This window comes from Ammodytes marinus (genome assembly GCF_949987685.1).
Source record: "Ammodytes marinus genome assembly, chromosome: 12".
NCBI lineage: Eukaryota > Metazoa > Chordata > Actinopteri > Uranoscopiformes > Ammodytidae > Ammodytes > Ammodytes marinus.
In genome coordinates this window covers 12,227,068-12,239,100 of record NC_137216.1, presented here as the reverse complement: position 1 = coordinate 12,239,100, position 12,033 = coordinate 12,227,068, and the positions used below count along the sequence as shown (strand labels likewise).

Genomic DNA, 12,033 nt, shown 5'->3' with positions numbered 1-12,033 from the left:
AAAATGCAGTACACAAGGAGGTCAAACTCAAAGTTTTCCCGCAGCACTGCACATTATATGGTTGTAATAATGGAAGCAATTATGTTGGTACTATGAACCGATCTGTCACAGTTTCTGTATTGTGTAATTTAAGGAGATCTTAGTTCTGAGCTTGGCCGATGCAAAAGTGATTGCGGAACAGGTGTTTATCTAGTTGGACAGGGTCAACGGCAGTCCTCACCTTTTTTGTTTCCCCTGATGTCTGTCAGTTTTAATGTATTGAGGTGCAGACAGTGCAGACAATGCGCTCCCAGAAGTCATTTGAAAAGATGCTGAAACTACCTCTGATGTTTCCAGTATTATGTTGGAGAAAGCTTGGTCATGATTAATTACACGTCTTCAGTTGCCATTGTTAAAGGTTTTATGGGGCCATATTGATAATGAAGATGGCCTCATCAGATTACCCCTGATATCATTTGTGGGTGATGGGTAAAACATTTTCCAGAAACATGAATGTACAAACACATAAAATGGTAAACATTAAAAATAAATAAAAAATAGTATCAACAAATGTGTACCGAAACAAGTGAGAAATGTAGCTTAACTTTTAATCACCACAGTGTGTTCAGTTACCACGTGGACCGGTTGTACAATGCAAATTCTTTACAGTGGTTTACATTCATTAACAGCTTCCTTTATAACAGGAAGGTGTCTCAATACTTCTTGAGCTTTAAGTTTTCCAACAGCGTGACCCCAAATCCCTGCAAGGCAGACAGAGAGAGGTAAGCTGCACAGTAAGACGTGCAGCTTCTGTTGTGTGGGCCTACCACAGGTTGTGAAATATACCACTACTATACAGGCGGGTGATGACTTCAGTAGTATAGGAAGTTAGAGGGAAGCAATATTCAAACTGAGACCACTGCAGCACTTATGTTAACCTCTTATATCTCAGTACTCAGCTCATCTTTTACCGTGCATTATCCACAATAACTAAGAATAACACTAAAAGATGTCAAAGTTGAAAGTGACAATTTAATTGAATGTTCTGTTTGCGAAGGCTGAATAAAAACATTCTTCTAAGGCGAGATAATCAGTTGTTAGATGATGCATCTGCAGAGGAAGCTAACTGCGGCCTGAAAGTCTCAAATAAATATTTGACCCACAGGTCACTGGTTCAACGTCAACGTGAACTGCCATCTGTTTCCTCAATAACATCCTCTGGTGGCCGCCAGACACTTTCATGAGAGCAAGAAATGAATCAGTTCTTAGTTAATCGCTGTTAAACTAGCGGAGAAAGACAATTGAGCAAAACAATAGAAGATTTATGCTATTATGCTTTGAATATCAGATGTCTAAACTACGTCAGTTACCTAGTTGGATAAAGAATGTTTAGCTGAGTTGAAATCCTTCAAAGTGAGGGGAGTGCCCAAGGTGTGTTCAAGGATGTCTCTAAGCCTGTTATAAAACATTTAACAAATCCATGACAAAGTTGGAAGGAAAGAAATTGTATTTGTTTTCCAGAGGATGGCGTCAGCATCGTGTTAACAATGGCACTTAGCTGACTTGATTTCACACACACACACACACACACACACACACACACACACACACACACACACACACACACACACACACACACACACACACACACACACACACACACACACACACCACACACACACTGACACACATATATTTGACATACAGACATTGAAACAATAAATGCTGTATATACACACAGTACATGAGTTTGAATTTCAGTGTTTCAACCTTCATTCATTGTTCCCTTCATTAAATAATTTTGTTAAAAAAAAACCTAACGAGTGTCTGGCTGTTTGCATTAGAAACACTACTGTTTCTTTCTCTTCACAGTGTCCTTTCTGCAACACTTGCGTGCACAGAACAAGCAGCATTTGAGCGTCACCCACATGACAGTAAGGACAATGATGAGCAACAAGCCGATGACATCCAGGCAATGGTACTGAATCCAGTTCAGTTCATGGGCAGACACCCTCAGGTGCGGGGCTCCCTTGTGTCTCATGACAAACTCAGTCCAGAAAAGAGCCAGATCCAAAGGCGGAACAGGACGGTCCAGGTGAAGCTCAGACAGTGTCACCATCTTCTCTTTGTAACTGTGGAGAGGTGGTATATGGGGACATTGGGAAAAAAGTTAACAGTGTGATCTCCACTTCCAATCCCCACAATACCTACAGTAGGCCCTGATAAATACAAATAATTGCTCTATGACTGCTTACACTATAAACATGTACTTTAGATGTGGGGGATTTATGTGAGGGTAAACTACAAGTAAAAAGGCAGCCTGTCTTCGAACAATATCATCAAACATAATATTGGTAACCCTTTCAATAACAGTTAAAGTTATTAAATTGACCCTGAATGACTTAACACTACGAACACATGTTCTGTATATAAAGGAATATACAGGAAATACAACAGATGTTAGTTTGAACTTTAAAATGATTTAAGGGTAAAAGTGCAGGAGACAAAACTTTTAACTTTTACAGTTTTTACCAGTTATTATTTTCTATCTATGGAATAATTGTCTACATTGTGGAGGAACATTCACTACAGACAGTGAATACAACCGTGCAAAAACATTTATTTTCAAACAATTATTAAAAAAAAATGTTATGTTTAATGTGTTTTTTGAAGAAAAACACGCACAAAGTTTGCAATGTTAATTGAAAAGGTTTTCCAAAGTTTTTTTTAAAAATAATCTATCTTTTTCTCTTTCTTCTAAGCCCTTTACAGCCATATAGGTTTTTCCTAAGTCATGCTGATTAGCACTCTGCTCAGGTTGACGTTGGGTGAAGCGCTGTGGTAATCACATGAGGTCACCAAAGGCCATAAACTCATAAGAATGATGAAGGTGTAATCTGCCTCGTTGTAAAAGGTGCTACCCTGTGGTGTGTGTTTTTGGGCACTAAAACCACTTAATGTTTTTGGAATGAGACACTGCTTTGTTCTGCTGTCTAGATAAGAGGTCTGGTCAGTGAAAGCACACGCGAGAACACCTGTGTGGACACACAAATACTAACAAAATACGACATAGTCCCACATGTGCCTACAAACACATTTAATATAAAGTACATTTGTCAAATAAGTCATTGTTTTCTCCGTAATAATTACGATTCCCACATACAACTCAGTGACTATTCTCTTTGATCAAAATCTAGCCTTACCTCTTGTCCTGGATCATCCTGTTAAGTGCAGCCAACACTTTTTCACTGGTAACATCATGAATAGTGAGATGCTCTGCGACGCCGCGGGCCACCATGCGATGTACATTGTCCCCTTGGTCCCCAAACAGTGGGAACATCAACATGGGCACAGCATTACAGATGCCCTCGTAGATACCGTGTGTCCCCCCGTGAGTCATGAAGACTTTAGCATTGGGATGAGCTGAGGAGCACAAGGAGGAGCAGACACTATTACAGGGTACACACCATTGCAGCTACATGTGTTAGAATCTACGTGGATTAGTTTGAATGGTAGGGTTTTTTTACGAGAACACTTTATCCACTTGTGAAAAAAAAAAAACCTACCCAAGAGGTCATTCTGAGGTAACCATTTCATGAGTTTGACGTTCTTGGGCAAATCCTTAGGTACGACTCCAGTGTATCTCCACACAACCTGAATAATAAATAAAAAAATACCTTTTCACTTTTAACATTTGATGTGCAAACTATTGAAGCAATGGACTGAGTGTTTGGCATGTTTAAAGCGAGGCATGGGGACAAAGTCTGGCTGATGTGTAAATGTTTACAATGCTTGAGTTGTTAGAAGTTAGTGTAGATTGCAAGATTAAATAAAAAGCAGTCTAACAAAAGAAATCAATTATTTACATAGGTTGATGAAGGCTATTGGATTTAACTTCAGCAGAGTGATATAAACAGTTAAGGGTACGTTACCCTTTGGGGAATTTGCCGGAAGGCATCAAAGAACTCTTTGGCCTTCTCCTCGGGCATGTTGGAAACCATTGAGCCCATGGTAAAGACAATAAAGCCGTCGTCTCCTGAGTCATCCGCAAACTCCTTCAAGTCCTGCAGTGAGGTTGGAAAAGACACAAAATGACTTTAAGCTGGGGGAAATAAATCCCTTTGTAGTAGGGATGTATGCTCATAATAAAAGGACAGAATGTACAATGACCAGGGTACAGAAATGATATCACTTCCATTTGAAAACACATTGTAGCGAATTCATTTGATCACGATTGTATTCAGCATAGAGGCATAGAGGTGCCTCCCTTCGTTTCCTAGAATGCACTGGTTGTAGTCCAGGAATCTTATTTTCCTGGCTCAGATTCCACACACTGAAACTCTCAGAGAAGGAGAGAAAACCCTGCTCTTTCGTAATGTTCTGAGGCAGTCCTTGGTCAGAGCAGTCAAAACTATCTGTAGAACATTTTTCAGCACCAGTGTTTTGCTCCAGAAACATATTCATCTGAATATTCAGTTGTGGAAGCACTTATATCATTACTGGAATTCTTAGATGTTTGTTGTACAACAAATATTTTACAGATCCCCACAAAATGCATAACCTCAGGAATTCAAATGAACACAAGAAAATATCCTGCATGTCCACACGCAGACACAACTGTTAAATGACCTGAAACGTTCACACATTTTCTGTTAATGCAAGTTTACAAAACTGCGGCAGTCATAAATGTTGATGCAATCTCGGCAGTTGGCACCCATTGACATTGTGTTTACTTTAGCCTGACTCAATACAAAGCAAGTATGAGGCCCCTTTAAGTGAACCCATATGTTCCTCACTGGACATACATTCTTTGAATACTCACCGCTGGCAGAGGTGCTGAATTGGCACAATTGATCCCTCCAATAAAAGCCACGTTTGGCATGACGGGCAGGGGCCATTCAAAAGTAAAGTCATATCTGAGAAGCCAGATGGCCCCGTGACTAATAAGATCTTTGTAGGTCGTGATGCCTTCTATATGCCTGCTGACCAGCTCGTCAAAGTGGACATACATTATTTTGCACAGGTAGGACTCCACGAATGACATCGCCATGTTTTTGACCCTCTGTGGGAAGGTCATGATGTTTGAATTACCGGAGAAGGACACAGGGACATATGAGGGAGGAGTGGGGCACTGGTTAGCCTTTAAATCCAGCCCACATGGGAGCCCACGCAGGAAATAAACAGCAGGGATGGAGAAAAGCTGAGCCAGCATGGAGCCGCAGGGGAGGAAAGGGTCTGTGAGCACCACATCAAAGCCCTCTGCCCTCAGCTTAGCCATGATGGGCCGGTTGTCCAGCAGGGCCTCGCAGCCCCTCACCTGCATAGAGGTGAATCCAACCAAACGCTGCACATTCACGAACAGATCTGAGAACTGTGGCTGCGTGCTGAACAGTCCTTCTCTCAGCTGGTTGAAGTTTTCGTCCAGCTCTGCTTTGGTAAAGGGCACCTTGTAGATCTCGGTCTTGAAGTTCTCCTTGCCGCCGATCAACAGGCTGTTATCAGGCACCAGTACTAGGACCTCGTGGCCCACTCGGCTGAGCTCCTTCACCAGTATCTTCATGCTGAGCCAGTGACTCCCATCCACTGGCATAACCAGCACCTTCCCCCCCTGAACGGGCCCCAGACTGAGGCAACACAGCCAGGCCCCCAGCCCCAGTGTAGGAAACCACACCCCGATCTTCATTCTGCAACCTCTCTGTGTGTGCTGCTGCTGCTGCTGCAAGCTGCTGGCTCCTCGTAGAAGGAGCTATAGTGGAAGCTGTTGTCAAGAGGCGGCTTTATGAGCCTGCATGTGCGAGGGAGGGAGTGTGTGTGTGTGTGTAGGGTTGAAAATTCCGGCAGGAAGTTCAGGCTGGGTTTTGCAGGCGGGCTGTTGTATAACCACTGGAAAGACAGAGGGAGTGGAGATTCCCAGTGGGATTTGCAGGGAAGTCTTGTATGCAGAGTTTGGCTCCAGTTAATCATTCTCTTATGCGACTTTGTACAGTTTTTTCCTTCACTTCACGTCTATCCTGTCATGAATCATTCATTTACTTTCACCATGTTTACAGTATGTGTAAACTAGGTATAGTGTTATAGTATGTTTAACCGATTAAATATATTAACACAGAGTTAAGTTGGGTAATCAATTATTTTCTTTACCCCAATTATTAATCATGCTTTTTCCTATTTCTGTTTGGATTGTGATGTTCTTTGTCCAGCAGTGGAATCCAGCGGTCAGTAGGACTTGTCAAGTCATGGTGGCTTTGCCTGTTTGCAGCTTGCCATTGGTGCTAAAGTCCTCTCTGTTTACCTTGGCTGTTCCTTCTCTCCTCCCCTCCAAAAACATACACATGCGTGCCATTGCGGGTCATTGCAAATCTTTTCGTGAGAGTGCAGTCACACGCACACACAAACACACACGCATAATAACTATTGTAAAGAGACCGGTAGCGTGCAAAGCCTGTCGTAATAAGACACCAACACCCTCCTCTCTGGAGGGGGATGATAACATCAGACCAGCGATCTAATTTGTGGAATTCTACCCTGGGTTACAAACTTGCTTCACCTTAAGCCTACTCCTTATGCGTGCAGTGGTTGTTAAATTGAATAAGTTGTTAGCTCATTAAAATGTATTATTAATATAGTTAATAGAAAAAATCAGGGGGAAAGTAAGTTGAACTGTTTGGAAAGATAACAAAAACAACGCCACCATATTCTCTTATCCAAGAATGTGCTGTCTCTGCTTTTATATAGTTATATTTCTGAGGAATGTAAACTAAGTGTGGAATATTGCCGGGGCAACACAAACGCTTAAACACATTAGATAATGGTGTCTCAAGAATTACAGACACCATTACTCTTAAAGCTGGTAACATTATTAAAGCACATGGTTTATAACTGTCATTTTCACAACAACAACATGATGCACACGCTTGTTTTTTTTTTAGCATGCTTCTATTTAAACAGGTCCGGAGGTTTCTCTACTCTCCAGTGCAACTTGCATAGACTTGCATTTGCCATTAATCTCCAGCCCCAACCTGGCGTCCACTTTTTTCTTTTAGCAACTTAAAAAACAAGACCACGGCTGACCCAGATAATAAGACTATTGCACAATGTAGAACTACGAGGGAGGAGTGGAGAAGTCTGTACGAGTTGTCCTTTCAAAACTACCAGAAGCTCCAAGAATTCTTGACCTATAGTGTTATGCCCCTTGATTATTTGACTGTCTATTTTCAGCACCTCCAATCTTCTATGAAAACCTGAAAGCATTAACATTACAGCTTTTTTGAATGTATTTTTCATGTCTATGGTATGATTAATGACAACATGAGACCCTGGCAGGAGACTGAACCCAAGTTCAACTTCTAAACCTGGAAAACCCTTGCACTTTGCTGCATACTGTACTGCATACAAGTTGGCACAACAGACTCTACAATGGAAGTGATTGTATGTGCTTATAGGCTTAAACTGTAATTTCTAATTATTTTCTGCTTAGGGAAAATGCATGAAGGACAATGTACACGTCTCTCTCACTGGCATTAACGCCCCTGCATTAATCTGATAGACTGGGGACGCTTGTTGTTTTTGTTGTTGTTTTTCTGGCTTTATAGGTCCAAAGCTTTCAACTCATAAAAAGTGAAATTGCTACACGCTCACAGCTTGTCTGGACCGCACATTTAACTCCAATTTTTCCCCCTTTGTGCCCCCTAGTTTGCTCATACCATCTCTACAAAGAAACCCCAGGAGTAAGGGAGAAAATGGGTTTTGTGTTTAAGTTGATAGGTATTTTCTCTGGATGAATACAACGCGAAAGATGCCACTATCATGTTGAAACTTCCTCATCTGGATGACCTCATCTCTATAACCGATGCTGTAGATTGAGAAATGCTCTGCTTTGTTTTGCAGCTTGCTCTCTGATACTGTGTTTGTGAGCTCAGTTAACTCGCTAGTTGTTTTGTTTTTTTCTTTTCCCCCATCCAGCCTCATCCATTCTCGTGCTCTGTTGGTGTCATGGCAATCGCAAGTGATTTAATAGCACTCACAACCCAAAACAACACAAGTAGTTATGTGACCCCTGGATAGTTCCAGTAGACTTGGTTCAGAACTAGGAAAGGCAGTTAAAATATTTTTTTTACTTAACCTTTATCACCACAAGACATTGTGTAATAAAAATTTTTCGGCTTCAAAATAAACATATTCATCATGTGTAGCTCAAAGAAAGGGCTGGCATAACAATGAAACAAGGCTCATTATGAATGAAAATCTATCCTGTCCATAAAAGAATAGAATCCAGCGTGTAGCAGGTATGTCAACATGCTGCCAAGCTGATGCAATGTCCTATTTAGGAAAAAAAGGAAGGGGCTGCAATGTGTTATTCGTCAGTGTGCAGCAAAGCCGTTGACTGTCAGTTATATCCACCGCCACAACCGAGTAAAATACCTCATATTTTGAGCATTTTATGACGGACATGTTTTAATTTGCATGCAGCATACATTTTAATTAAAATGTTCAAACAAGGGAAACATCTGACTCCCCAACGGCTTTGAAGGCACACACAAAGGGGTCTTCTTTGAGACGCTCTTGTGCTAATGAAGTTTTGATGTTGCTTTAAAGTAATTGTACTGCTCAACCAGATGATGGTGCTAAAGCAAAACAAAATAAACATTTGATATAAGTTATTGTTTTACTGTAGTGAGTGTGTCATAGAACACTGTATGGAAATGTTCTTTCTTCAGAAACATGTATTGCTGTCATACAAACAGACCAATGTTTAAGATCCTGTCCTTGTTTTTCCCCCAATTTCAGAGGGGGAAGTCAAGTGGATGTGTTTTACCAGTTAGCTGATAGCAGAAACTGACTTTGTCCTGAAATCAAGAAAGGTGGAGGTGAAGAGATATTTGATTTAAGAATGATTAGCTAACAGGCTCTGTGCTGTTATCACGTAATGCTCAGTGGACCACCCTGATATATTTGTGTAAAGGTCACCAGTAGACATGCAACGCGAGAATGAATCAGTTGCATTGTCCTTTTAAGTGACTGCATTATATTGATCTTTACAGGGGTGAAATCCAGCTCGTAAAAGGTAACAACAGCCTAATATCAGTGTTCAGAGTTCAGGGGAGTGGAGTTGTTTTTTCCATATGGTGTCAGTCTTAAATCACTATGACAATATATCATTCATGGCAAGGCTGATGGGATAGTGTTTGCTGTTCATAGAAGGTGTGGTTTGTACATGGACGCTTTGTATAAATCAAAGCTGATAAGTATGACTGTGTAAATAGCGCACAGTGTGTACTCACTTTGTTTCTTTGTCCTCCTGCTTTTATTCAAACATGTCAGATTCAGTGTGGGTGTGTCTCTGATGGAGGGAGGGGAGGGGGGGGGGGGTTTGTCAGAACAGCACAGGTCAGAATCATTCTTCTAAAATGTTCTCATTTGGTGTGCCTGTAGGTAATTCAGCCTTCAATAAGAAGCCAACGGAGCACACGCTGTCATATGAAAAGGTCACGTCATACTACTAGGTGACTCATTATTTTACATTGACAAAGAATCAAGGTAGCTGCCACCTATATGAACATGAGAATGACTAGGCAGAGAGAGGGAGAGTGGGCAGAACATCACCCTACGCACCAACCAGAAGCCATGGATGTCCATACAAGTATATGTGCACTGCTCAAAACTCAAGAAGCGATTAGACATGGCAGCCCTCGGATCTGCACGAGCTAACTTGCAGGGCTGCAAAGTACATGCATGTACGGAAAACCTAGAGTCAACTCAAAGATACAAATGACATGCAGCTTATGTGGAAGAGCTTGCAGGACATCACTGACAACAAGACCATTCATCACGCCTGCTGTGACAACAACTCCTCCCTCCCAAATGCACTGAATAACTTTAAGCACAGTTTGAAACCAAGCAGGATAGTGAAGTGGGCATATCCCCCCTCCTATCAATGGCATTTATACCCAGGATAACACAGAGAGACCTCCCACCAGACAACGTGCTGCCATCTGGAAAAAGGTACCGGAGCATCTGGGGAAGATTCAGCAAGACTCAGCAACAGCTTCCTCCCCTCAGGCTGTCAACAACCGGCTGTCTCCAAGCTTAACATAACAAGCAAGGACCCATAACCCCCAACTAACTTCACTGGACCACAACCTGTCCTGGCTACTTGCACCTAACATACAGCATACATATATCCTGCATACATAAATGTCCTCAGGGACCCAAACACTGCTTTTACTGCTGCTACTCAACCACTTCACTATACATATAACTATTGTATAGTTGTCCTGCACTATACATACCTGCAGTATGTGTTTCTACCATGTCTTGTATTCTACAAACCTGTTTTTGCATATTACAATTTGAACCGTATCTGTAGTTTGAGTGCTTTCCTCACTCCCACTCGATGGTGCAATGTACATCATTCATTCTTTTGTTTTGCAACCGGGACCAGGAAAAACAGTTTGGTTTGTCTATCTACTGCACTGCACTGGATGACTATAAAATACATTTGATTTTATCGTATCCATTACGAATAATATTTTATCTCATGCTCTTGATATATGATGAAGGAATTACTGATTTGACCTGTGATGTAAAAACTGAAGAAAGTAACTGGAACTTGGGGAATAGACACTGTTAAGTATAGCATGGACTGGTCCTATGAACAGTCAAATCGGGATATAATAGATAAGATTCTGGTACTGAACATCTTAAGTAATTCCGCAAAAGTTAACATTTGAAATATTTTGGTAACGCTTCTCTCGACTTTCCACAGAAATGAATGTCAGCCGGGCACTGTAATAAACCAAGTCTATTGTGGCTTACAGGAGAAAAGAAATTGAAAGGAGATACCTTCACACTGACTTGATACGGCCTCGGTAGTGCAATCAGCAACACTTTGTTCTGAAGTGCTCTTCTCATGTTTCATTGTTTCACCTCGCCTGTATTGCCTCATTTCCTCTGACACACATCTTTAGTCACTGTGTCGCACAGCCATTGAAGCTTGAATATAGGGAGACGGGTTATATTGATTAGTAAGATCATTTAAACTGACATATTCAAACGGACGTTTTCAGTATGAACGAATGAATCATCCCAGCTCAATGGACGCGATACAAACTAACTGCAACTGCAGAGTTGGTCTGTGACCACATGGTGGTGCCAAAGTCATGTGGATCAGCACAATTCCAGACTACTTGTCCACGGTAGCAAACGCTGTTGCCTTTGCACAACGTTTGACCTTTTGCTATGTGGTCAGGACTGCTGCGTCAGCCAGTTCTCAAATGAACCATCTCAAAACGCCATTGTGTTTTGTTTCTTTACTGGCATGAATCAAAAAGCCCTGTGGATATGATTACGTTTGCAAGTTGGAGGTGCTTATTGTGTAATAAAAAAATAACAGAAAAGTGGTGTGTCAAAGTTTTGTCTGCTTTTTGCAGACATTCAAAGAACATCTCACAAGGTGCAGAGCAGTCATGGCTACTTTCCTTCTAATGTGAATCTAATAGGCCCATGTCCGATTCATCCATCCACTCATCCATAATTACTGTAACAAATACATCAGTGAAACCCAGCATTGTACTCGTGAGATTAACGTCTAAGGGTTAAATGTAGACGTGTTGCCGTACAAAACCCGGTGACATCAAAGCCTCTTACTCGTCTCCCAGACGGAGGGAGTAAGACTTCAAAGGCAGATCTTTGGTCTGGATCTGCGCCGATGCGCGCCGACCTCCACAGTCTCCAGACGCGCAGCAGAGGCTTTTTTGCGCACTGAATTCAAGTGGAGCTGAAGAGAGCGCACAGCACAGCGAGCTGACTGCTGTCTTGGCCGGCTGCAGTCCAAGTGACTGGGATACATGCTATACTTTTCCCGCGTACATCGCCATCGCATGTTTACTACTGCTCGGGACTAACTAGGGGAAAATAAAGCATTGAGTTTATTTCGGTTTGGCTTGATTTGCAAACTTAGAGGAGTGTTGTATCAACTGAGCCACTGAATGTAACGGTGTGTTATTTGTAGATACTTACAAGTTTCCCGACTGCTCAGGGGAAAGTCACTCAATA

General features: G+C 41.7%; 1 protein-coding gene across 1 annotated transcript; it reads right to left on the bottom strand.

The window, feature by feature from the left end:
- Positions 1 to 584: 584 nt before the first annotated feature.
- Positions 585 to 5,697, bottom strand: LOC307258953 (UDP-glucuronosyltransferase-like). The gene is made up of 5 exons (XM_080038645.1): positions 4,802 to 5,697; positions 3,912 to 4,043; positions 3,546 to 3,633; positions 3,183 to 3,402; positions 585 to 2,111 (listed from the first exon to the last, which is right to left on the bottom strand). The coding sequence occupies exons 1-5, from the start codon at positions 5,660 to 5,662 to the stop codon at positions 1,829 to 1,831; spliced, it is 1,584 nt and encodes a 527-aa protein (XP_079894771.1). The 5' UTR covers positions 5,663 to 5,697; the 3' UTR covers positions 585 to 1,828.
- Between the last annotated feature and the right edge of the window lie 6,336 nt (positions 5,698 to 12,033).

Excerpts from the sequence above, each read along its gene's own strand:
- LOC307258953 (XM_080038645.1), bottom strand. The coding sequence starts at position 5,662 with ATGAAGATCGGGGTGTGGTTTCCTACACTGGGGCTGGGGGCCTGGCTG. Across the intron at positions 4,044-4,801 it reads ATTCAGCACCTCTGCCAGCG|GACTTGAAGGAGTTTGCGGA; the intron begins GTGAGTATTCAA and ends ACCTCACTGCAG. Across the intron at positions 3,403-3,545 it reads ACCTCAGAATGACCTCTTGG|CTCATCCCAATGCTAAAGTC; the intron begins GTAGGTTTTTTT and ends TGTGCTCCTCAG.